Source organism: Triturus cristatus, chromosome 4_2 (assembly GCF_964204655.1).
Source record: "Triturus cristatus chromosome 4_2, aTriCri1.1, whole genome shotgun sequence".
Classification (NCBI taxonomy): Eukaryota; Metazoa; Chordata; class Amphibia; order Caudata; family Salamandridae; genus Triturus; species Triturus cristatus.
Window position 1 is genome coordinate 64,974,572 of NC_140586.1, and position 27,759 is coordinate 65,002,330.

At 43.1% G+C, this 27,759-nt stretch overlaps 1 protein-coding gene across 2 annotated transcripts in view; it reads left to right on the forward strand.

Moving 5' to 3' along the window:
- LOC146832982 (complement C3-like) overlaps positions 1-27,759 on the forward strand; it is a 1,287,425-nt gene that overhangs the window by 619,510 nt on the left and 640,156 nt on the right. For both annotated transcript variants that reach the window (XM_085600525.1, XM_085600526.1), the window contains exon 24: positions 17,695-17,898. In XM_085600525.1, the coding sequence (XP_085456651.1) occupies positions 17,695-17,898 (204 nt within the window). The remainder of the gene's footprint in view (positions 1-17,694; positions 17,899-27,759) is intronic.

Sequence of the window (27,759 nt, forward strand, 5' to 3'; positions counted from 1 at the left end):
GTGAGGCACATGACAAGGATAAGAGCAGCCAGGCTTCCCGGGGCTCATTGAGAGCTTTGAATTCGCATTTTATTGAAAGTGCATCCAATTAAATGGAAAATAAAGGACTTCACCTCCCAGAAAGCAATGTACTTACCTCATACAGAGAAGTCCAATTCATGGCGTACGATGTCGCATATAAGGAATGTGACGCCCACACATGCACTTTCTGACTGCTCCACCCTTTGAAAAAGAGGAGAACTCGAAACACGTCAGGGCAGCGGTCTGATGCTTTGAAACTGCTGGAAAGAGTGGCTGTTCGTACCGTAAATAAAGCTGTTTTGGGGAAAGCTGTCCTGTGTCCGAGTGCGGCTTGCCTGTTGGATATCCCCAGTGAGCTATGATGTAACAAGCGGCCGTCCTGCCGCTAAGCCTGCACCACTCTGAACTATGGGGGTCACGGAGCTCGTGATTTCACAGGGCTCTGAATGTGAGGCACATGACAAGGATAAGAGCAGCCAGGCTTCCCGGGGCTCATTGAGAGCTTTGAATTCGCATTTTATTGAAAGTGCATCCAATTGAATGGAAAATAAAGGACTTCACCTCCCAGAAAGCAACGTACTTACCTCATACAGAGAAGTCCAATTAATGGCGTACGATGTCGCATATAAGGAAGGTGACGCCCACACATGCACTTTCTGACTGGTCTACCCTTTGAAAAAGAGGAGAACTCGAAATGCGTCAGGCCAGCGGTCTGATGCTTTGAAACTGCTGGAAAGAGTGGCTGTTCGTACCGTAAATAAAGCTGTTTTGGGGAAAGCTGTCCTGTGTACGAGTGCGGCTTGCCTGTTGGATATCCCCAGTGAGCTATGATGTAACAAGCGGCCGTCCTGCCGCTAAGCCTGCACCACTCTGAACTATGGGGGTCACGGAGCTCGTGATTTACAGGGCTCTGAATGTGAGGCACATGACAAGGATAAGAGCAGCCAGGCTTCCCGGGGCTCATTGAGAGCTTTGAATTCGCATTTTATTGAAAGTGCATCCAATTGAATAGAAAATAAAGGACTTCACCTCCCAGAAAGCAACATACTTACCTCATACAGAGAAGTCCAATTCATGGCGTACGATGTCGCATATAAGGAAGGTGACGCCCACACATGCACTTTCTGACTGCTCCACCCTTTGAAAAAGAGGAGAACTCGAAATGCGTCAGGGCAGCGGTCTGATGCTTTGAAACTGCTGGAAAGAGTGGCTGTTCGTACCGTAAATAAAGCTGTTTTGGGGAAAGCTGTCCTGTGTCCGAGTGCGGCTTGCCTGTTGGATATCCCCAGTGAGCTATGATATATATATATTTATATATATATTACCTACTTGCTGTCGCCAGTAGGTAGTTATAGTTAGGACCTTATTTCCATAGGAAATTCGCAACATTCTATTCCCAATAACTTTGGCGCCGGTTGACGAATCTTCGTAAATTTTCAAAACTCGTGGGGTGCTCCGGTCCGCTCCTATCTTGAAAGTTTTGGGGTGATTCGTCAAGCGGGGCCGTGAAAAAAGGTGGGTCTCAAAATGTGTTTTCCCCATGCAATTTCCCATAGGAAACTTTAGACACGGCTACAGCCCGAACTGCTGAACGGAATTACACCAAATTTGGCAAAAAGGTAGCCCTTGATTCAGAAAGATCCATTTTTGTTAAATGGTGTAAATCCGTTCTGTAGTTGCTGAGAAAATCAAAAATAAAAAAGTTTTGATATCTAGGGCCGCGGATCCTCCCAAGCACGAGCTTTATGCTAATTGGCTGTCAACACTTCAAACCAGGAAGTGTTGGCAGCCATCTTGTGCCTAGGTAGAACCGAGGCACAAGAAATGAGTGAAACAAATGCGCAAAACACGAAAAGGGGGCAGGGTAGAAACACCCTGACCCACTAGGCCTGCTTAGGGGGTCCCACAAGGACCCTCAGGGCCCCCGTGCTTCGTTATTCTTTAGCCCCCTGGTGGGCCAGGTCCCAGGGGCAGAGAAAAAAAAGTGCCCCCACACTGCCCCGGGGACTGCCACCTCCCCGGGGCTTTGCTCATATATTTGCGGGGGCACACAGCCCCCCCCGCAGCCCCGGGGATTGCCATCCCCAGGGCTTTAATTTTAAACATGGGGGCATCCAAGCCCCCCAAGCCCCGGGGACCGCCACCCCCAGGGCTTTATTAATTAATTAATTGCGAAGCAGGGGCAGGGGAAGAGAGAGCAGGAAACCTGCTCTTTCTTCCAAAAACCAAAGCCGATTGCTTTTCCACACGGGGAGCAGCATCTTAGCAGCTCCCCATGTGGAAAAGCAATGCCGGCTCCCACAGGAAGTGGGGAGCCGGCGGGACTGTGGGGGGATTGGGGACCCCTCCAGGGCCAATAAAATAGAAAAGTAAGGGGGGCCACACAGTCCCCCTTTAACAAAAAAAAAAAGGACCGGCATTGCGCTGAGGGCCACGCCCCCTCCGTGCAGCACACTGCAAATGCGCCCCCGGCATGTTTGGAGATGGGGAACTAATTCCCCTTGAATGCTGGCGATCCCTGTGGGCCAACTAGCCCACCAGGAACATCCAGTATGTGCCAGGGAGTTGCATTGCAGAGAGGTGTTCTGAGGCCACACCCCTTTTTACACCTCTCTGCAACACAGCTCTGTGGTGCTTAATGGAGGTACCTGGTGGGCTAGTTGCACCCCAGGGACCCTCAGGATTGAAGGGGAGCTAATCCCCCAATTTAAAACGCACCACGGAGCGCGTTTGCACAGTGGTGAAGGGAGGGGGTGGGGCTTGAGGTGATATGTGCAAATAATAATAATAATAATCCACATTTGTAAAGCGCGAACAATCACCCGTAAGGGTCTCTAGGCGCTGGGGGCCATCGGGAAGATTAAGCAAGCTATTGCCTAGAGTCACATGGTGCTGGGCTGATCTGTCGCTAGTACCGGGGATCGAACCGTGATCCCCATATTCCGCAGTCAGTCACCCTGGCCTGGTCACGGCGCCACACCTCTTCCCAACTGTGGCGTGTTTTAAGTTGGAGAATTAATTCCTCTTCAATCCTGAGGGTCCCTGGGGGCCAAATAGTCCACCAGGTACCTCCAGTACGCGCCACGGAGCTACGTTGCAGAGTGTTGTAAAAAGGGGCATGGCCTCTGAACACCTCTCTGCAACGCAGCTCTCTGGCGCATACTGGAGGTACCTGGGGGGCTAGATGGCCCCCAGGGACCCTCAGGATTGAAGAGCAATTAATTCCCCAACTTAAAACGCGCCACAGGGCGTGTTTGCAGACATGTCATCTCAGGCCCCGCCCCCTTCCTTCACCATTGTGCAAACACGCCCCCTGGCGAGTTGTAAGTTGGGGAATTAATTCCCCTTCAATACTGAGGGTCCCTGAGGGCCAAAAAGCCCACCAGGTACCTCCAGTATGCGCCAGGGAGCTGTGTTGCAGAGAGGTGTTCAGAGGCCACACCCCTTTTTGCACCTCTGTAACGCAGCTCTGTGGCACTTACTGGAGGTACCTAGTGGGCTAGTTTGACCCTGGGGACCCTCAGGATTCAAGGGGACTTAATTTCCCAACTTAAAACTACCACAGGGTGCATTTTCACAGTGGGGAGGGGAGGGGACGGGCCTGAGGTGACGTGTGCAAACACGCCCTGTAGTGTGTTTTAAGTTGGGGAAATAATTCCCACTCAATCCTGAGCACCCCTGGAGGCCAACTAGCCCACCAGGTGCTTCCAGTAAGGGCCATTGTGCTGCGTTGCAGAGAGGCGGTCCAGGCCGTGCCACTTTTTATACCTCTCTGCAACACAGCTCTGTGGCGCTTACTGGAGGTACCTAGTGGGCTAGTTGGACCCTTGGGGCCCTCAGGATTCAAGGAGACTTAATCTCCCAACTCAAAACGCGCCAAGGGGTGCGTTTTTGCTCAGTGGTGAAGGGAGGGGGCGGGGCCTGAGGTGACATGTGTGCAAACACACCCTGTGGCGCGTTTTAAGTTGGGGAATTAATTCCTCTTCAATCCTGAGGGTCCCTGGGGGCCAACTAGCCCACCACTTACCTCCAGTAAGCGCCACTGCGCTGCGTTGCAGAGAGTTGGCCCAGGCCATGCCCCTTTTTACCCCCCTCTGCAACGTAGCTCTGTGGCGCTTACTGGAGGTAAGTGGTGGGCTAGTTGGCCCCCAGGGATCCTCAGGACTCAAGGGGACTTAATCCCCCAATTTACAATGCACCAGGGGGTGCGTTTGCACAGTGGTGCAGGGATACTTACTCTTTTAAACAATGACTTATAGAAACACATACTTATACGTGCAGGAAGTCTTCCAATCTCTCACTCTCACATATACCTCTGTGGAATCGCTACTGTAGCTGCAGCGCTGTGTTTGTTTATATGCTTGCTTATAATTGTATATTTGCACTGACCTTGCTCGTATTTTAAAATTGATTACCTGCACCGATTCTGGTCGCTTTTAAAATTGTTTATTGCACTGCCCGCATTTCGAACCTGCCCGCATTTTAAATTGTGATTTGCACGAATACTGTGAGGACGACAGCGAGTTAGGCTGCTCCTCTTCCCCTAAAAATTCTGGATGCCAATCCCCGGGCTCCGTTCCACCACGGCTGAGTGCCGATTGCGTGGAGAGCCAAAGGGGAGTTAGGCAGACCGGCAGACCAATCAGGGGTCAGCCCCTGCGAGCTGGAGGGCGGAGCCAGGAGCCCCCGCTCCCCCCCCTATTTATTCCAATGTGCTGGCCGAGGCGCAGCGGACGGGCGCAGCGGGCGCGTCAATGGCGCGCCGAAGGTGCGCCTAAGGTAAGCCCGTCTGCGCCCGTCCGCGACCAGCCGGGACCAGGGGCCATACCCTCTGCTGATATCATTCAAAACTTGTCCACGCCCATCCGCTACTCCCGTAGCGAGTTGCTAGCCTATGCTGCTAAAAAGGCCAATAATGAAAGGCTATGTATTCAAACGGGCCCAGGATCATCCTATGGACCTATTTCCTACCTCGCTTGTCGTTGGTCTAGCATGGATCAATCTCCTTTAGGCCATCACACAATCCATGTTAACGATCACATGAACCTCAACTGTTTATTCCTCAATGCCAGATCCCTACCTAGACATGCTCGGGATATTTGGGACTTACTTACATCCAAGACCCCGGACCTGGTTTTCATTACCGAAACCTGGCTATCCGATACTAATGCCCCGGATCTAGCTAACGCCCTCCCCTTTAATTATAAAATTATTACGCAAGATAGATCTGGTAAAAGAGGAGGGAGGGTCGCTGTGATATTCAGGGAGCATTTAGCATGTTTTGCTGAACCAATAGCTGCCCACAACGAACATCAGACCTTACCTTTCAGAGTACTCCATGAGGGTCTCACCATCTTAGCTGGAGCAGTAATATACAACCCCCCTTGACAACAAGCCAATCTTGGCGCTAAATTACTCAACCAACTCCTGCCACTCTGTTTAAAATATAAAAACTACCTAATTGTTGGCGATTTCAATATTCACTAGGAGAAAATGGATGCTCTGGGAGCTTCCCAATTGGAATATGACATGGAGATCCTTAACCTTAAGCAGTGGGTAGTGGGCCCCACTCACACAGCTGGCCACACACTGGACATACTTTTTACCAACATTGAATCTACTAACATACGTGAGGTCCAGCCCCTTTCCTGGACGGACCATTCCCTCATATCTTTCTCACTCGACCTTCCCTGCAAGTCTCTGAAACCCAAGGCAGTCCCCCAGATCTCTAAACAAGCCTGGAGGTTAGTTAATGAATCTAACTTTGATAATCATTTTCAAGAGGCCAATTTTAAATTCCCGGAGAATTCCTCTGTCTGTACTGATGTTACCCTACTAGACGCTGGAATACTGCAAATATTAAACAAACTAGCCCCGATGCGGGAACCTAGGAAAAAAGCTATAACGGAGAAATGGTACACCCCCCATTTAAAAAATCTTAAAAGGGAATGTCAAAAACTTGAACATCTTTGGAGACAGTCCAAGGACAGTGTAGCCAGATTAAATTATGTCCTTAATCGGAAACTGTATACCCTTGCCATAAAAAATGCAAAGAAAGATTATTTTACCCAGCGCATCCAAGAAAACAGTAACTCAGCTAAAGAACTGTTCAAAATAGTGAAGGAGCTTAGTAAACCATCTAGCATCTCTCAAACACTCACTCCTTCGGTTGAGGCTTGTGACCGTATTAGCACCTTCTTTGCTGAGAAAATTAAGATAATCTACTCTACTTTCACCCCCCAACATGCTCACAGTAACACAGATAAACCCCCAATACTGTGGTTATAACAGAAGCATCAACAGCCCCGCCAGACCCGGGAACTACACCCCTCTTAACTGGCTTTCAACCACTCTCAGTGGACGAGGTCCTAGCAGCCATGAACACAGTCAAATCTGGTTCGCCCTTGGACCCCTGCCCCCATTTTGTGTTCTCAAAGATTGCGTCCACGCTCTGTCCCTTGATCACACAACTCTTTAATAAATCACTAAGAACTGCCATTTTCCCTGATGCTTGGAAGCACGCTTCGGTGATCCCCCTCTTGAAGAAAACTGGATCTGACATTCTCAATCCAGAGAACTATAGACCCATCTCCCAGCTTCCCTATCTATCCAAAGTTTTGGAGAAACTGGTCAATGTACAACTGACAAGGTACCTGGAAACCAACTTCCTCCTGGATCCCTCCCAGACGGGCTTCAGAGCTAACAACAGCACAGAGGCAACGTTGCTGGCAGTATCGGACAGTGTCAGATCCTCTACCGATCAAGGTGGGGCAGTGGCACTGATACTGCTTGACCTGTCAGCGGCGTTTGACACGGTATCCCACAATTGCCTGTTGATCATACTTCGGAGCAAAGGAGTTCAATCCACAGCATTGAGCTGGCTGCACTCTTTTTTGAGCAACCGCACTCAGGCAGTACATATGGATCAGTTCCATTCCAGGCCTAACTCCATCGGCTGCGGGGTCCCCCAGGGTGCCTCATTGAGCCCCACCCTTTTCAATGTCTATATGTCATCTCTCGCCGACATTGGAAGGAAGTGGGGCATTGGCATCTGCTCCTATTCGGATGACACGCAGCTGATGGTGGCCTTGGATGAGAAGCCTGATATCACTAAAACCAAATTACATGACTGCCTCTCAGAAATGGCCCAGTGGATGCATTCACACTGCCTAAAGTGGAATGCAGGAAAATCTGAGATTCTTCTGTTTGGTGGTGCCAAACGGGTGTGGGATGCCTCGTGGTGGCCACCCTCATTGGGTTTGGCCCCCACTCCAAAACAACATGCCAGGAACCTGGGGATCATCATGGATGACGCCTTGTCCATGAAGGAGCATGTGCGATCCCTTTGTGGCAAGGGTTTCGCCATCCTAAAACATCTCGCTAGGTTATTTCCATTGGATACCTCTGGACTGTAGACGTTCGGTCACACAGGCCCTTTTGGTTAGTCGCTTAGACTATGGCAATGCGCTGTTTGTAGGGATGAATGAACATCTGTTCTCTTGCCTACAGGTATTGCAGAATTCGGCCGCCAAACTTATTTGCAACAAAGGCAAGCTAGACTCGGCATCGGAATGTTTGAAGAAACTTCATTGGCTACCGATGCGCCAGAGGGCTGCCTTTAAATTGCTCAGCCATGCTCATAGGGCTCTGCATAAGACTGGTCCCACTATCCTTCAAGGGAAGATCGAATTTTATGTCCCTACTAGGAACCTACGATCGCTTCACTCGGCATTGGTTAGGACTAAACGTATTTATAAAGTTAGAACAGGTGGACGCTCTTTTTCTTACTTGGCAGCAAAGAGGTGGAATGAACTTCCTATCGACTTAAGACATACCACTAATTATCTCCTGTTCCGAAAAAAGCTGAAAACCCACCTCTTCCCCAATTTCTAAACTTTTCAGTATTAGTCATCAGTAGTTTCTGCTTGGTATAAGCGCCGCGATATCCCCGGGGATGAGTGTTGCGCTCTACAAAAACCGCAAATAAATAAATATACTCACTTATATAAAGCAATACTCACATATACTAGTTTAAAATATATGTAGTTACTTATAAAGACACTATTGAGACAGTCATTCACTCACTAACACACCCATACACACACTCATCCACCCATACAGTCCTGCACACATACTGTCTTCAACACATACAAACAGTGACTCACTCATTCATGCATCTATACACTAAGTAATACCCCCACTGAACCATACAGACACTCATACTGATACTCGAAAAACCAAGTAATAACCCATATAGACACTCATGTAGCTTCTCACCAACCCATGCAGTCACTTATACACAAAGTGAGAGACTGATACAGATATTTACATATTTAAACATTACTCACTAACCCATGTGTTCACTAAGATACACTTAATCAGTCCGTTATACAGTCAATTTGACAAAAAAAATCATCCATTTAGACACTTATATACCCATTTATTCTTCCATCGACCTTGAGATATACATATATAAAACATATTTAATTTTCAGGAAAACACACATTCACTGGATGATGTCATGAGTTATAGTTAGCTGAACTAACTATAACGGGGGAATTTCTAGGGTTTTGTATGAGTGAAATGTCCAGCTAACTAGAACGCCCCTGAAACCTATGGTTTTTTCAGTGAATTTCTAAGGTTTTAAAAAAATGCTAATTCCTAACTATAACATGCCCGAAACCTATGGTTTTTTCAGTGAATATATATATATATGTACATACATACAAACTTTATTATGGCACACCAATACAAATACCTACTGGGGATTATAGTTATACACATTGTGCTTTATTTAATGTAAACTTCAGGTCAAACCTATTTGGGACAAATATGTGCAGCAGAACGACTGGCACCATAATGCATCAGACAAACTCACCTTGAGGCCTTCTGGGGGCGGAATCTATTTAATTGCAAACAGGTGTCAGTTTTGTTTTTCATTGCCTCACTCGACATTGGTCTGTGAACAAGAGTTGTGCAAGCTTGAAACGCGTAAGGCCTGACCTTCTGAATCTGATGTTCTGTGCTGTGGGAAAAAGGAGAAAATAAACCAGTTTTGGGAGTGCATTCTCAATGAGGGCAACTTGTTCACGAGCAAAACAATTGAAATTGTTTTGCTTGTGAACAAGGTCTCCGTTGAGACTGAAACACGTAGACCTACTGGCATGGTGATTAAAATCTTGAATTTCTAAAGCAATGAGTATGAAGCTTCAATTCATGAGTGCGTGCAGAGACTATGCCTCTGGGGAGAATTGGTGAATTTAGAAATGGCTTGGCTCTGCCGTACCGCAGTCGCACTGCCTAAGAGCACCCGTTTGTCAGAAAGAGGGCCGTTTTTGAAAGGATATATATAGATAGATAGATAGATAGATAGATAGATAGATAGATAGATAGATAGATAGATAAGATAGATAGATAGATAGATAGATAGATAGATGATTATCTATAATTGTCAAACTTTGCCATTGAGAAGTTCCGGTGAGATAACAAACACAAGGCAAATTGCCAAGTGGTTTTTAACTGTCACCTGAATACCAGCAGCCTTTATGGGAGAGAGCCGGTGGAGTCCTGGCATTACAGGGCAGGGGCTGGAAGGAGCATTGTTTGCTCTCTCCCATGTTGTTCTCTGGGTACAGGTGGGGGAATCATTCAGTCCCAGGTTCAGATATTGGCTCAGGCTGTTTATGAACCATGGAGGGCGAGGTGGAGCTGGACTGAGACCGATCTGCCATATCTTTACCGCCTGTGGCCAGGTACTCTGCATGTGGATGGGTGTGTCATGGCACCCTGCTCTGCTGTTCAGGGTTAAAGACAGGGGACCTCATTTTATGAGTTTTTGGCAAAGGGCAGCACAGCAAGTCACTTTGCTGCACTGCCCTGCTTCAAACGGAAAGGACAGGAATGCATCATATTTGTGATATATGGCACATTACTGTCATTTCCCACTGCTCTAGCACAGTTTTGTCTGCCTTGCACCAACACAGCCACCCTTGCACCATGGTGTAAGGGTGTCTCTGTTGTAGGCAGGATTGTTTTTGTGCAGTAAGGGTCACCTTCCTATACGAAAACAATCCATGGAGGTGATTTTCTCCTTCTATTTGTACTGCAGAATGCAGCACACATACAAAGAGGAAAAAACATGGAATAATAAAGATATTTCTCCTTGTTACACCTGCCCGGAGGAGGCGTTGGCTTTCGACACATTCCCAGGATGACAGATCCTTGTGAATCTGGAATTGTGTCAAAATTCATGGGTGTTGCATGGGAACACCACTGCAAATGCATCTTTAGTGTTTAAAAGACTTTATTAAATTCCTTATATACTGTATAACAACAACACAATAAGATCAACAATAATAATCAGAAGTGCATATGCAGTATTAGACACTTTCCAGAAAACAGTAAAAGTCTTTATTATTTTATGTTGGAGGGGAAGAAAAGGAAGGAAGTGGAAAGGAGGGAGGGTGAAATAGAGATATTATGACAGATCATAAATGTTTGAAAGAAATAACAGCAGATTGCCTCTAAGGTAACCTTATATAATAAACAATATATCTATAAACATATCATAAAACGTACTCTGATATAAAAGGAGGACAGAAAGAGAAAATTCATGGAGGACGAACATTTTCAAAAGATACAGAAACAGTACTTGATACATCACTATCAACTGAGTTGAGATATGAACTAAGAGGTTACTATAACAATTGTGCATTATGAGAAGATGTAAATTGTATAGCATACACACTGTCTAACTTATGATGAGAACACACCAAATCCCACCATACTGTCTAGGATAACTTATCTGATGTTTTCCAATTCAGACTAATCTGGTGAAAAGCTATTGCTAACAAAATATCTAATAGGTTATTTTTAGGGAAAGATGGAATGAATACATTGGACAGTGTGCTCAAAAAAGATAAATAATACTGAAAGTTCTATCAAAAGTTAAAAACCCTCTTAATCTGAGCTCACATTTTGTACCAGAAATTAAGGGTATTGGGACAATTGAATAGGATATGCATTAAATCTGCATCAGAAAATCAAAAGACCAACATTTAGCAGGGGAATCAGAGGAGAATTTAGAGCACTGCAAGGGAGTATAGTAAAGGTAATGAAAAACTAAAAATAGAGGTTGTGTAATACCCGCAGACTGTGAGATTTTATATATGTGTTCCCATACCTTATTACAAAAAGGGATTGTCCAAGAAACTCCCAGATCTCTCTCCCACAGAAGTTCAAATTTGGATTTGGTTCTGGAGGGGTCAGGAAGGAAAAATATTTGTAAATAGTCGAAGCCCTAGGGTCCGTTTTCAGAAATTCTGTAATGCCAGAAGAGAAGGGAACTTCCTTCGAAGACTTTGGTAAGGAGAAATAAACATCAAGAACTACATTCAACAATGATAAAAAGCGAGTATAAAAGGAATTAGGGCAGAGATAAATAAGTCAAAATTCAGGAAAAGAGTTAAGGGAGTCATTATACAAAAGTCGAGATATCCACAGTAAGACTTTATCCTTGAAGGAACACCAAAAAAAGGTCTATCATTAATCTTGAATAAGGAGTTATACCATATCGACATTTTTAAAAACAAGGCCGCATCTAGAGTATGTTGAAGAAAAGTGGATTTGAGCAACGATACAGTGTTGTGTAATATGGGGGAATGAAGGAGCAACGTCTTAGCAGTAAGAGATAGGACTTATTTGAGGCTAAAGGGAAGAAGAGAAATACGCTCAATATCCAGCCATAATGGAAAAAAGACAAAGATAAATCATCAGTTCAAAGAGCCACTTGTCAAAAAGCAAAAGCTCTGTGGTAGCCATAAAAATTAGAAAAGTTGACCCCTCCCGCTAATTTCGGTTTTTGTACAGAGACTAATGCTACTCCCGGCTTTTTAAGAAACTTAAGGAGTAACGTGTTGATTTAAAAATAAAAAATGTTTAGGAATGTGAACTGACAACATAGAAAGAAGCTATAACAGTAAGGGGGAAATCATCATTTTAATAGAGTCTATACAACCCCACTATGATAAAAATAGAGGATTCCAAGAGGAGAGAATCTTATCAATTTTGATACTAAGTTCTGTAAAATTAATTTAAACCTTGTCAGGGATGGAATTTGTGAACCATACCCCCAAATATTTAATTTTTGAAGAAGTGGACCACTGATAACAGTAAGAGAATAAGAATTACTGAATTTTAATTCAGTAAGTGGGAGAATTTCCGTTTGATCCTTATTAATTTTATATCCAGAGAAAGTAGAAAATAGCAATCTTTCTTGTAATTGAGAAGGTAGCGAATCATCAGGAGAAGAAATAAAGAGAAGAATATCGTCTGCATAAGCAGAACAATTTAAATGCCGATCTCCATAGGAAAAACCAGTGATAGAAGGATTAAGACTAATCCAAGAAAGAAAGGGCTCAAGAGCTAAAACAAATAACAAAGGAGAAAGTGGGCAACCTTGTCTAACCCCCCCAATGAGAGATAAATATGAGGAAATCATGCCATTAACCATTACTGACACCCGGGACGCATTATATAAGAGGGAGATAAGAGTAGGCCTGGGCGGTGTGGAGTTTTCTACACTCCACTCTCTACGGAACTCGTGGAGTGCAGAAAACTCCGCTCCGCATAGTACAGCTGAGTTTTTTCCCCACTCGCGCTCGCAAACGGTAAGGTTGCAAGAGTGAGCTGCCGCTCAGGTAGAATTTCTACCCGAGCAGCAGGAAAACCAGCTTGAATGGCAGTTCGCACTGCACTCTGCCACTTGCAGAACTCCACGGAGGCCTGGATAAGAGCTATAACTTTAGACCCAAACCCATGCCATTTTAAGGAATGAAATGAAAAAATCCGAATTTACTCTATCAAATGCCTTCTCAGCATCAATTGTTATAGCTGCGAGAGAAGATTTAAAAGAAGGAGCTTTACTGAGAACATTCAGAAACAATCTGGCATTATCAGATACAAGCTTTCCCTTGATAAATGCAGATTGTTCTTTTCCTATAAGGTTAGGAAGAAAAGACTCTAAATGAAGAGCTTAGAGCTTAGCAAAGATTTTATAATCAACATTCAATAAGGAGCTAGGTTGATAATTTTTACACTTACGAGGGTCTTTACCATCTTTATCAATAAGACATAGTATAGCTTCTTGGAAAATGCCCGAAGTAGAAGAAGATGCAGTAAAATGACTTAATAAGCGATACAGATAGGGAAGAAGGATGTTGGAGAAGTGGAGATAGAACTCCAACGTGAAACTATCTGTGCCAGGCGTTTTCCCTAATTTAGGCACTCATAAGGCTGCATTAATTTCTTCAGTAGAAAGGTCACTCAAAAGAATCATAGTCCAAATCAGGAATGAGAGAATGAGGGGTGTGATGTAAATAGTCCACAATATCGGAGGAAGGAGGAGTTGATTCTGGCGTATAAAGAGATTTTTAAAACATAACAAATTCTTCTAAAATAGCCTGATGATTAGTAATAAACGTACCCATTGATGTGGAAATTGAATCAATAATGTGCCGCTCCTTTCTTCCCTTAAGATAATTCGCTTATAACTTGCCAGCTTTATTCCTCACTCCATAGTAACACGCACTTTTCCGAAGAAGTACAGAGGAGGATTCTTCAGTAGAAATAGAGTTAAATTGCAATTTGGCTTTAAGCAGGGCATTAAGAACAGAGGGCAGTTTAGAGGAGAAATACTTATTTTCTACAGATTTAATTGATGAGAGAAGTCTAGTATGTTATTTTAATCACATCTTCCTTTGCCTTGAGACACAATTTAAAAGGAAATCTCTTGCTTTGAATGTATCCTAAAGCAAGGAAGGGGAAGCTTCCATATATCATTAAAGGAAAATAAATCAGAAACAAAAGCAATAAACAAACTAGAGAATTGAGAATCTTGTAATAAATAGTTGTTAAATTTCCATCGAAGCAAAGTAGGATGGAGGGAACCAAATATAATTCCGTAATCACCATATCGTGGTCTGAAAGCACAATTTGAGAAATATGTGACTGTATAATAAACTGAGCAAGGGACTTAGAACGAAATATATGATCCAATCATGAAAGTGAACCATGAGAGCCAGAGTAAAAACTGTACTCCCTGGCAGTTGTGTTAGACAATCTCCAAGAGTCCACCAAGGCTCCTTTGTGGATAACAGAGTGAACTTGCTTATGCTTTTTATGGAATGCAAAAAGAACTGGGGACTGTCTTTCCAAAAACAGGTCCATTATTTGATTACAATCTACGCCTAGAATAAAGTAAGAATCATGAAATTGTGTACATTTTTGTGAAATGGAGGGCCAAAAAGCAGTATCAGGTTGCATTGGGAAATAAACCATCATAATAGTAAGGGGAACATTGTCTATAATAAGGCTTACTATTATCCACCCACACATATTGTCTATTTCTTGAAAACCAATATTAACATTAAGGGATTTTTTACCCAATATGGCAGCCCCATTCTTTTTCACTGAAGGGAAAACAAATACATAACCAACCCAGGCTCACTCAAATTTCAAAGCTGTCAGAGATCCTTTAATATTCCATGTGATTACTCTGAATTATATTGACTAAAGAAAATTGTTATTGGAGAACAATGAGGCATATATGAAAATCCAACATATAATACTAAAAAGATAAACAGCAATGTAGTAATGAGACAAAAAGTAGAGAAGAAGGGAAGAATGAAGGGAGAACAAAGAGCAGGAAAAGGAAGGGAAGAAAGAAAAAAGCCAAAAGAGGGGAAGGTAAAGAGGAAGACAGGAAAAGCCTAAAGAGACAGTACATATCCAAAAAGGACGACTGAGATAAAATACCTGAAACAGCAAGAATTAAGTAGGAAGGGGTGGTGACTACACATGAAACGATGACACGCCCAAAGGAAGATGAGGCCAAGCCACATCAGGACCAATACAAACCATTTAGTAAAACAGACCGAACAAATTGCACTACAGCTGATGAATCTGCAGGGAGATAAAAAGAACAACGTAAGACATAGCTTAAACAATAAAACATCCAAAGAATGACAATTTGAAATACATTAAGGAGTAAATATTTCCATTCAAATCTCTTGAATGACCCAACAATAAGAGCAATAATGAGAAAGACACATAAATCAACCATTAGAAGGGCCAGCAGTGTCCATACTAATCAAAGTATGGGATTTTATAAACATCTTAAGTTCCGCTGGATCTTCAAATGTCACAGTATTGTTCTGGAAAGTAACATTAAAAATGCAGGGGTGGAAAAGGCCATAAATAGCTCAAAGAAAACGAAGGGGAACCCGAAGATTACGAAATGTCTTTCTTCTGGCTGCAGTGGTGTTAGAAACATCTTGAGACAGGGGCACTCTTTGACATAGCTAAGAAACTTGACATTTAGCCTTGGCTGCAGAAAGGACCAATAAAAAGTTAATAAACTTTAAAAAGGAGGATGATAACACTTCAAGGTTTAACTGGAGATGCAGACAGCAGAGGACCAGGCCCAAGTCTATGGGCTCCCTGAATATTGAGCGAGGTTGAAGAGGACATTTCAAGGAATTTTGGCAGAAAGGGTGTAAAAAGGAGACAGGGTCATCTCCTTCTAAGGTTTCAGGCAGGCCATAAATGTGTAAATTGTTCCTCCTATTGCAATTTCCCAAATCCTCTGTATGCTGCTGGAGCTTGCGTACTTCCGTTTCCCATGAGTGAATACTATGAGCCTTAGCCTGGACTATCAAAAGTTGCTGCTCAATTACGAATACACGATTTTACATCGATGACCATTTATCATCTAGATGCTGCATTCTGTTATTACTTTCCTCCACAAAAGGACGTAGGGCCCTAATTTCCTCCAGCAGCAACTCTAAGGTAATAGAGGACGCTGACTTGTCAGATGCGGTAGGATGTTGTTTCAGCCTTTTGGATGTGGAAGAGGGCGTTGTGTTCTGCCAACAACAGACTGGAGCGAGGAACTGCGATTAGGGGCCAAGTTAGCCTTCTCCTCAGCAGCAAGTGAATGGGCTTCTCTTGAAAAGTGAGGCACAGGACCTGATGAAGGATGCCCTTTAGGAGTAAAGACAAATTGCGGTTTCAGTAAATTTACCCATAAAAAGGAACCATATACCAAGACAATAATATCACAAGTATTCCTCTGCCTTGTCTTGCATTAAAGGAGTGCCACCTCAGAATGCCACAGAACTCTAGAACTACATACAGTCTCCAACAGTAAAGTACCAAGAAGCCAGCATAAAAGACGTTAATCCATGATATAAAATACTGCAGGAACGTTCAACACCCTTCCAAAATCATATGTGTCTCAAAATTCCTTATTTCTCTGCGTGTTGTATATAAAAAAAAGCCTTACTTGCTAAGGTGCAAAAAAAAAATATATATATTCAAAATGGCGGCCGCTCATGAGGGAGCAGCCGTGACACCAAAAAAATATAGGCGCGGCGGACCTCCTCCGATAGGCGTCCATCTTCAGTGGCACGGAACTCCACGTCCCCATGGAATACATCTTTGACGCAGAGTAAGGCGATTTGTGCTGCTTTGTATTACTCCATATCTACCAGGCTTGACAAAGCCATGCAAAGTGGCTTTGCATGGCCTTGTAGATATGATTCAGAGGCTCACGCTGCCAGAGCGTCAAAAAAAGTACTGCTCCAGCGGTGCAGGCCCTTAAAATTGAGGCCCACTATGTTGGAAGGGTTGTTCAGGGCCCTGAATGTGGTGGCATTCTATGCTCCCCTATTCTGCTGTAGGAAAGTGTGGGGCAGGCATTGCTGCTGCTCACTGCCCCTCCTCCTGTCTACTGCAGTGTAGAGGTTTCAAACAGAGTGTATCCGCACCCAGTGAAACCAGGCCCACTGTCTCAATGTCTGGAAACCTTGGGTCCAATGTTTGCAGATCTTAGATTATGGGGACTAGAATTTGCCGACGTGGGAATTCTGGGTCTGAGACGCTGTCCACTCAGAACTATCGGTGGTAAAATTCTACCCATTTAGTTTTAATACTGCCATTCATAATAAGGACCAAACTATAATTCATCTTGCAAAATTACACCAACATAGTTGTAAATATTCCACAAAAGAATTTGCAAACACTGACCGGCGCAGTGCAGGTTTTGAAACTTCTCAGGTGTGCATGTAGAATATTTTATAAATTGGGCAAAGATTATAAAACTACTGCAAACATAGATGTAAAAATAAGGAACCAGGCCAGAATGAAAAATATACACTGCAGAATATAGTCTAAAATAGTGGCGAGCCATAACAATACTTCTTCAATTGTTTTCTATATATTTTAACTATTATCCACTTAATCCAGCTAAGGTCACTCAGTCTATTATTCTAGCTGTAGTACTACCATAGTTGGCAGAAGTACATGATAGAGGTATTAGGTTCAGGTCAAAATGTGTTTTGACAAATATCTATACAAGAATAATATGATGTCTACATTTTCTCAGTCTCTATTTTTATACTTTTTTGTGCTTTTATTTTAACAATATTATAGACAGTTACAGATACAATAAATAGACTGCAGGATAATGGATAGCACATCAGTCTATATAAGTTATTTAGGTGGAAACCTATTGCTGATGGTAAGCAACTTGGTTCATTTTTACTGTCTAAAATCATCTCACTCTGGTGCTGTACTGAAAGATACATTTGCCTTTGTCTTTTTATTTTTTACTAGGAAGCTCTATAACACAGATCATCGAGAAGTCCATTGATGGGTCAAAGCTTGGTCATCTCATTGTAGTCCCTTCGGGCTCTGGTGAGCACAACATAATGTCAATGACAGCCGTAGTCACAGCAACTTATTTCCTGGACAACACCAGACAGTGGGAGACTTTGGGAATTCACCGCAGAGCTGAAGCCATCAACAACATTCATCAGGGTGAGCACACGCCTCACAAAAGAGTGCTTCAAGAAGATTCTGTGAGTGACAAGTGCTGAATTGCAGAGGAGAACAGAGATTGGTGTTGTATGATAGGTCTGGGAGCTGTAGGTACTGCACTTCATTGGATGTGAGCTTGGCAGGAGGAGAAGTAAGTTGCAATCAAACATTTGGCTGTATAGAAAGTGGCTTGCTACAGGACACCCACATAAGATTACTGTTTGAAAGGAACTAAAGAGAAATACCTCTTGCAGATCTCCTATTGCCACCCATCTAATCTTAACTTTTTTGTAATAGTCATATAATTGACATATTTTGGTGGCCTCCCTCCATTCTGGAGCCCTGGGAACAGCAAATCCCCTGGCATACCCCCATTCCAGCTGGCAGCAGCAGCCTGACTACACAACTTGGCCCCCTGGCATTTTGGCAGTTGGTCTGGATTCCCAGAGGCCTGGCTTCTCTCTAAGTGAGTCGATACAATGCTGACAGTGGCAAAGGAAGGACTGTGATGAGAGCCTGTAGCACTGCAGCCCAAAGGGAACAGCTTTCTGTGCCCACCGGGGCTGGGGCCCGGTATGCATCGGCACCAGAGGTCAGTGGGCCCCTCCCTTGTCCACGTACCTGGTGAGCTGCTGATCCTCTGCCCTGTGCCCCCTGATGACAGTGAAGACTCGGTTCTCCAGAAAGCAGTTCCCTGCACGCAAATCAGTCACATTATTTCCTTGTCTAGGAGGTGGGGTGAAACTTCATCCACCAGTGTGCACCAAAGCTAGGTGGGGCCTTAGGACAGTGTCTCCTGTATAAAGCGTTCACAGCTGCCCTCTGCACAGGATGTGCCCGGGGCATGCCTGGGCAATCCAAAGCCAGACGTGGCTGGGCTAAGCCACAACTCTTGGCCTTAACCAACTTAAACCACTCTAAGGAGATGGGACTGCTGACTTGTGGGTAAACTTTCATACAATTATTTCCTCACCGCATAATGGGGAAAAGGAAGGCAGTCGAGCTTAGCAGATTATCCAGAAAGAAACCCAAACCAGCTAAAAAACATGCCACTAGCAGCTATTGACAACCTAATTGAAGAGGTTGAAGATCTAAGTGGGGAGTAAGAGTGCCAAATGATGCCTGTAAGTCTGGTGATGGTTCTATAAGTGCAACTCAAGGGATGGAAGCCCAAAATACCCTAGAATGTGATACTGTGGCACCTCTGCTCTCACCTCAGCTTACCCCCCCTACCAGGATGTGCCATAGTGTTGTGACAATGGACAATCATTCGGCACATACCCCTAACATTTCCTGCTCAAACTGCTATGCTTTTTTGTCTGACTTGCCTCTTGAACCGCCAATACAAATTAGCCACTCGGTATCACTTTTGACCCCAAGTATTAACAGCCTGATTGAAGCACCAACTTGTACATTGGGAGGACAAGGAGATAAGGGCATAAAAGCAGTGCTTATTACCACTTATTGTGCGGCCTAGCTGATGTGAAGGTCCTAATGAAGTCAAAATATGCAAGAGTACAAGAACTTTCTAAGATGAATGTAAACCTCAAGCAAGAACTCATGACTGTCTTAAAAGGTCCATGTGTGCTACAATATTGCTATCATGTTTGTGGACAATACGCTACTTTATCAGGGGCAGAAAGGCCTGTGACTCAGATCTGCTCTGAGCCTCCCCTCCTGCATGTAGTGGAAATTAAAGCCGCTAATAGGCAACAGAGCAGGGGATTCGTCCAAATCCTATTACTCACCCTGATAACTCTTGCCCAGATAAAGTATATGTGACAAAACATAGAAATTATCATACTTTGTCACCTACCTGTGAAACTCCTACTCTAAGGACTCCGACTACTACCTCTTCAGGACCACCAACAACAAGAATGTATATTCTGTCACAGCCAGCAATACCGAAGTGCCCACCCCAAACTGTCAGAATAACCATGTTACAGATTACATGACAAATGTGCCAAGTATTAAATCCAGTAAAAGGGAGTCTGCTGAATCACTAGTGAAGAAAGTGACTCACTGGATTATATACAAAAGGAAGTGCTTCTCTATTGTTCATTCAGACATGGTCATGGCTCAATGCGTAATGATTCCTATAGAGGTCTGGGATCCAAAAGGGTAACTCTGAAGGACTCATCATTAGCCAATGGGTTGTTTTGAAGCACGCTCATACCCCTGCCAGGCTCTTCAATTCAGTTTAGAAGTATTACGGAGTTTAATTCAATGTACACGCACCACCTGTTGCTTATAAAACCCCTGCATTCCCCACCCATAGCTGGTCATATCTCAATTGGAAGTGAGAAAGTGCATAAAGCAAAAAGGCCTGCTATCTCTAAGAACTCAGGGAAGTCCTGCCTTAACAAAATAGACTTATTAAGGGAAGGGCCTACCTCCAGACCTACAACCCTTGGCCATATCATCCAATGCCTTTTCCCACTGTTAATATTGCTACTATGCTGAACAATGAGAGTTCCCTTGCTCTTGGCTCAATTTGTACTCCTGGCCAACAATCAAAGCCTTGATAGTTCATTTCATCTATCGCAACCCCTGATTTATTGACCAATCTGCTCCACTGATGACATGCCCTCCAGTGAATCAACTAGTAAAGATATAGAAAAGGAAACCCTAGACACTAACCACTCAGGTAATTGTAGCAGTAGTCCCTTTAAAATTATATCATGGAATGTTGCTGCTACAAGAGCGTAACTGTCCAATCCAGAATGATGCAACTTCATCAATGGGTACGATATTGTATTAATGCAGGAAACTTGGGCCCTGGACAAAATGCTCCTGCAAGGGTACTCCAATTTTAGCGTAGAAGTGTCCCTTCCAGGAAGGTCGCCTGTCTGGCAGTCTCCTAATCTGTATTAAAACCATGCCTGGGATCTCCGTTAAAAGGATAGATATAAAAAGCAATGAGATTTTGGGTTATAATGGGCGTTAGCCTAATGTATTTAACAATTATAATCACTGTGTGAGTGGGAACAAAGACTCAATTACCCGAGAACTCTTAGCCCTCCTTAATGAGAGCCCAGTTAACGATCCGGTTTTGGTAGCAGGAAATTTTAATTTTTTCTGAGCCCCTTAAAGGCTTGTCCATGATCACAGAAGGAGATGAAGCTAGGGTATACCAAGAGTGGAAGCTAAACCGTTATTGTCACTCACACTATCCTTCGGGTTACAAGCCTGTATTGGCAGATTTGAGTCAGACAACCCCCCTGCCGCCACTTTTGCTACCGAGACCTGCAAGAGACAAATTGATTATATCTTGCTAGATAATGATCTGTGGCACTTAGCTTTAGATTTGGAAGTTATTGCTTGAGAGGACAGTGATCACAGCGCTCTCGCACTGTCAATAGATGAAAATTGGTTTAAATCCATCAGAATAGCAACCCCACATTCAGAAACAATATTGTCCCCTGCAAATAATAGAAAGGCAGTAAAGTGGTCTAAAATTAGCAACAACCTCGACACTCACACAAATTTACACCACGTTTAACACCATACTGAGCCCCTTTGACAATATTTTACTGGATGATTTCCCCCTGGGCAAACTTCATACCACTCTGTTTAATACCCTACACACTTTATATACCAAAACTGTGAAGTTCAGCAAGCAGAGTGTGATTGAGGGCCCTTTGTGGTATACAAGGGAGTGTTGTCTTTCTAAGGACCCCTGATAAGCAGAGGAGATTTAATTAGCAACAATGTGCATCATACAAAAACATCATTACTACTTTCCAGCAGGAATAGATAGATCTACGGTGGCTGCCCCTGACTGAAACCCTTAATACCAAACATCATCGCCTATTTTAGCAAATTTTATCTCATGGTGATACCACTACCAATAGTGCTATTGAATGCATGGTTCAACCTCAACAATGAGTTGATCACTTACTAGTTTGTATGCCCCACCTCTTTTGATAGCCTCCCCACATACTGTACATCGACCAGCCCTATCTGATGCAATTTACATTTGAGTAGAAAAATCTAATAGATTTTCCTTGAACTAGACACTATTGGCCATTAATTCTCTGCGCTCAGGACCTGATAAAGTCCAAGGTGACCTCTTCCATTCTGAGCATTATGTGTGAGGCCCCTGCATCAATGCCCTCTCAAACAAGATATTGGAAGGTTATTTCATGCCCCCCTCTTGGCTGGCAGTAGAAATAATCACCATCTTTAAGAAGAGTGACAGGACATTCCAATACACTTATAGGCCTATAAGCCTGATCGATAACCTGCAAAAGGTTTTCTGCCATCAGATCTTATCCAGACTCCAAGTCCGGATGGATGAGAAGATGATTCTTTCCCACTACTAAGCAGGATTCCATTTGAAAGTAAGCACCACTGGCCAAGTGTTTTGATCAAATCTCCTGAGGTGGAAATTTGTGTCTCTCTCTAAAGAACATCTGTATATTGCTTTTGTTGATATGAGGGCCCTCTTTTACCAGGTCCTGGAATGTTTATTGTGGTCTGCACTGTCCAGAATGGGTATTGAACCGTGCCTATTAGATATCTTAATCAGGCTGCATGACAAGACCTTTGTCCAAATAAGGGGGGGAACAGGGGGAAGCTTACTGATTGTATACCCATTATGCCTGGGGTACGACAGGGATGTGTTCTTGCCCTCACCCTGTTCACCCTCTATATTCATGACTTGGTGGACCACTTTTTAGAAGGCTTCCATGACTGGCCAAAACTGGGAGGAAGGGGGTGCTTCACACGCCTGTCTTATTATTCTCAGATGATACAGTGTTACTTTTTCCGCACTCCCAGGGGATTGCAAAACTTACTGAATAGTAAGATCATGACTTTAAATCCCCATAAACCTTTCAACTGGGTTTTCCACATGTGTGGTACACAACTTCAGCAGTTGGACCAGTTTGACTATTTGGGGTTGAGCTTTGACAAATCCCCCAAAAGGAAGGCCCATATTTTAAAATCTGAATTCAACTTACTTCACAGTGCAACCTCAGTCACCAAATGGTTTAAAGCTTCTACACCCAAATCTGTGTCCCCAGTAATCGAAATTTACAAGGCTGCGGTGCAGTCAGCGGCCTCATATGGGGCAGAAGTATAGGGAGTGGAGAACATTCATAGGGTACATTCATAAAGTGTCTGTTAAAGAAAATTGCTTCATTAAATCATTGCTCTGTCTTCCAAGAAGCACCCTGTTAATTCCCCTGTTCATCGATACTGGCCTCAAAACTAAATAAGGGGAGTTCTAGTAAAACTGAGACTATTACTCTATTGTGTTAGATTATGGTCCACTCTGTGATTGGCCATATATGGGTCCGCATTTGAGGAAGTATTAGGCTTAGGGAATAGTACCACAATTAAGCCTGGGTGGAGTTCACAGAGTTCAGCTCCACGAAGTGCAAAAAAAACTGCCTCACTAAGCGGACCTCGGCAAACAGTGGAGTGTGTAAGAAAAATGCCGGTCGCGGTCATTTTCAGTGCTGGGTGTTTGACTGCGCTGTGAAATTATTGTGAACGGCACCATGCACAACGCATGTGGGTGCTGCTTCTTTTTTTCCACTCGAGTAGATTTTCTACTCGAGCAGCAGCTTTATCAATGCACACGGATGGTTTTTCAATGTGAGTGGTCATGGGCATACGCGACCACACGCATTGAGAAATCTGACTGCCCGCTTTGAGAAATCTTGCCGGTAGGTTGATTTCCCTCACTCACGCTCACCAACTTGACATTGACTAGCAGGAATGAGGAAAAATCTCTCAGAGAGGTGGATTTTCCTGCTCGCCAACTTTATGTTGACGAGCGCGAGCGAGGAAAGAAACTCAGCTATGCAGGGCAGAGATTTTCGGAAATGTGCACGCTCCACGTAACAAGGGCAGAAAATTCCACAAACTCCACGAGCGGAGTTCCCCACCCAGGTTTAACGACCATGCCATGGGTTAGTTTTATAAAAAAAACATTTGAAACTGTTAGACCTGGATACCTTCTGGTCAAACCCATCTCAAATTTAATTCTAATTTCAAGGTGATCATTAAAGAAAAATGCTCAGCCCACACAATTGAGTCATACCATTGCAACGCAAAGCTTGGCAGGCTGATGGAGGAATATATGATCTTCAAACTTGTCACTGAATTAGAACCATACATGGGCACCTTTGTATCACAGATAGCACATACCCTGTTAATGAAACTTAGGCTTGGTATGTTGCTGGTAAACAAATGTACGTATAAGTGGGATCATGCTAGACAGAAATCACAGAACTGTCCATTCTGCACTGACTGCACCGAGGACAAAGAACATCTACTTTTCTTCTGTCCGACATACACTAAACCCAGAAGGTCCTGGATAAGGCCATTATGCCTTACACTAGGCACGATACATAATGCCGAAGCTTACATTAAGATCTGATTGTAGCACCCGATAGCTCTAAATCTTGGATGCAGTGAGTCGTATATGGAAAGCTACAGGAAATATCATGCAGCTGACATAAATGGTGCTTCTTTAGATGATTCTCTAACATATGACAACTTGTACACTACTCCTCCCTGAGATGTTCCTATATTAAATATTGCTTGTAACGAATGCTAGTGTGTTTTCAACATTGTATGTACGTCCTCTGTGTGAATGTTTTTAAGTTTTTGTACGCTCAATGTTTTTATTTGTAATTGTATTATTCCATAAGTCAATCATAATAGAATATTCTTGGCCCTCCTGATGTCCTATGGCCCCCAGTGTTGAACAAACTTGCAATTTTCTTTTAACAGCTGTTTTATTTTTTTGCTTTTAAACTATGTGCATGCACTTTGTTGTCTTATACATTTGTTTTAATTATGCAACCAAATGTTTATGGGCTTGTTCCCAAATATTTTGACTGACATGACATCTGTTTCCTAAAAACATACATCTAATTGTAAACATGAACAAATATATCAAGGAATTAGACTTCAATTTACATGAGGGTTCATACCTCTCAAATCCCCCAACCAGAAAAGAAAGCAATGCAGTATGATAAATTTGATGTGTGAAACATACAGCTTTAAAAGAAGTCCTCTAACACACAGGTAGTCTGTGATGATCTTTGAGCCTAGTTGAGACATAATCAGGTTTTTCAGAGAGAAGAGGATTCTTGCAGTAGCATTTAGATATGTTGCAATATGGCTACGGTCTTGGAAGAGAACCCAAGTATTACTTCTGACGAAAATCCAGCCACAGACAGATAATCCGTTTAAGACCATAATTCATTGAGAATTGTTTTTAAAAATGGAAGCTTCGAAATGACACATACAGGCCTTGAACAAAGCATTACTTGAGGGGGTTGAATATAGATCAGAATCAATAAAGATGCCTAAGCTCCTAACAACTTTTTTTTTGTCCTCATTTAGCCTAAATAAAAGAACAATCTTTAAGCAAACCAAGGTTTATTTAAGGATCTACGTGTAATGATACCTTCAAATCATTGGGCCCCCCGGAGATCCAATGAAACCAGTTCCCAAGATTCTGGTGGTAATTAGTGGAACAAGTAGCAAATGGAAACCTTTCACCACCACAAGATAGAAACACTATCTCCACCTTCACTTATTTCATAATCATTGGACTTTTATATGTAGCAAGACAAATAGCAAAACAGATTTTGTCAAACCGTATTCTCCCAGTCAACCCAATTCCTCCATATTTTACATATATTCTTTGATGAACTAGCCATATCTAATTTATGGATACGTCTAACCGAAGCCCCCCAGTCTAATAGTGCTGGTGATTGAGGTAAAATTCTTTTTAGGCAAATTTCCCACCTGGCTAGAAGGACCAGAAAAAATAATAGAAAAGCCTGTGAATTAAGCAAATTATAACTAATACCCTCCTCTTGTAGGAACCCAAATATATCCAGACTTAAGATTACCTTGATTTCTTGCCCCAGATCCCCGAGACAATTTTACCTATGTCTTGCCAGAAGTCCTGGATAGAAAGACACTGCCAAAACATATGCCGATCATCCGCATCATCAGACTCGCATTTCAGACAAACCTTTCGATGGGCACCTCCCAATTTAGCCAATTTCTTTGGAGACCAGTATGCCCTATGGAGTGTGAACAAATGGTTCCTCTTGAGATAGGCAGCTTTAACCACAATCTGAAGAGTGCGCATTCATACTTGCCATAGGTGTGTTACGTTGGTCGATGACAGGTCTCTTCCCCAGGACTCCTCCATAGATACTGAAGGGGGTTCGCTCTTGATTAAAAGCCAATACCATATAGAGACCTCCTTTTGTTGAAATAGACATCCACGGATAGAGAGTTCATACTCTACACTATCTCCTTCTTTTTCATCCAAATGTGAGGCCCAACTAGATAATTAATAAAACTTAAATCTTGCAAGTCTTTGGTTCATGAGATTATACAACACGTCCCATGAGAGGAGTTTATTCCTTTGAAGCAGTTCTCCCCAACTCATAATACCTTCCTCATGTAATACAGTGGATAGGGAGTCTTTTAAGCAGACTGGTGTGCCTGCGGAGTTCCAAAAGGGGGCCCCAGCATTATAATAAGAGATCTTTAGTATTTTCCTGTATTGAAACCAAACTTCACAGGCCGAACCTAGAACCTTTAACCTATTTTTTAAAAACAAATTTGGGTGTCCAAACCTAAAAAGAACTCCGTCGCCCCCTTGTGGGGTATTTTTAGACATGGATAGCAGCATAGGAGGAAAACATGAAGAGTTGAAGAGGAGAGGTCTTACATTTTTTAATTTAAAGGCAAGACAGTAAAAGCAGAGATCCAGGCTAGCAATACCCTCCTCTACTTTTGAACATTTCAACTTCCGCCAAGCAATCCTCACCCCCTTATTAGCCCGGAGAAAACTATTTATTGACCCCTGTACTCTATTTAGAGCAGACTGATCAAAAGATAAGGGGATCGTATTAAAGATAAAGATAAACTTTGGCAAAATTGACATCTTAATTAAGTTAGAGCGGCCCAAAATAGATAAAGTAAGGCTATTACAAGAATTTAAAAGCAAAACCATTTCTTTTCTTTTAAGGTCTAAATTTACTAGGGTCGTCTTAATAATATCATGAGTAATTTGGATGCCAAGATAGCGGATTTGCTGTTTTGTTGCAACTGAGCTTACAGGTGTGTTCCAAGCCATAATCTCTGTTTTTGAGGGTTAATTAGATAACCTGAAATCCTTCCAAAATTCGTCAATAGTTTCTCCAGACAAGGTAAGATAGTAGGAGAATCGCTGGAAAAGATCATCAAGTCATCTGCATAACCCTCCCATCTGAAAGGTGTACATCTGTTACTGGCCCTAATGCTACAAGCTAAGGGCTCTATGTATAAATTAAATAATAAAGGGGATAATGGACATCCCTGCCTTGTTCCTTGTTCCAGCCTGATTGATTAGGAGAGATTGCCGTTGGTAATAAGTCTGGCGTTGGGCGTATTGTAGGTATTTTTAATTTCTCTTATAAAATAATTGCCCAACCCAAACAGTCCAGTCATATATGTTAAAAACGGCCAGTTGACTCGGTCAAAAGCCTTCGCCACATCAAAGGCGAACACCGAGAGGGGACAATTATAGGCAGTGGCTATATCAATCGCCTCAATTAGGTCATGTGTTAACTCATGAAGCTGACGACCCCTAATGAATCCCTTTTGATCCAAACGGACCAAAGAGCTCATTACCAGATTCAGCCTCCCTGCTAAAATTTGTGCAAAGATTTTACAGTCCCAATTTAGCAGGGACATAGGTCATTATGACTCACAGCTTTTGGGGTTTTTATTTGGTTTTAGAATTAAAGACACTGCGGCCTCATCCCATGACATGGGATTGGGTTATTTTCCGAAAAAATACTATCAAGCATGGTCACCAGAACCGCAGTTATC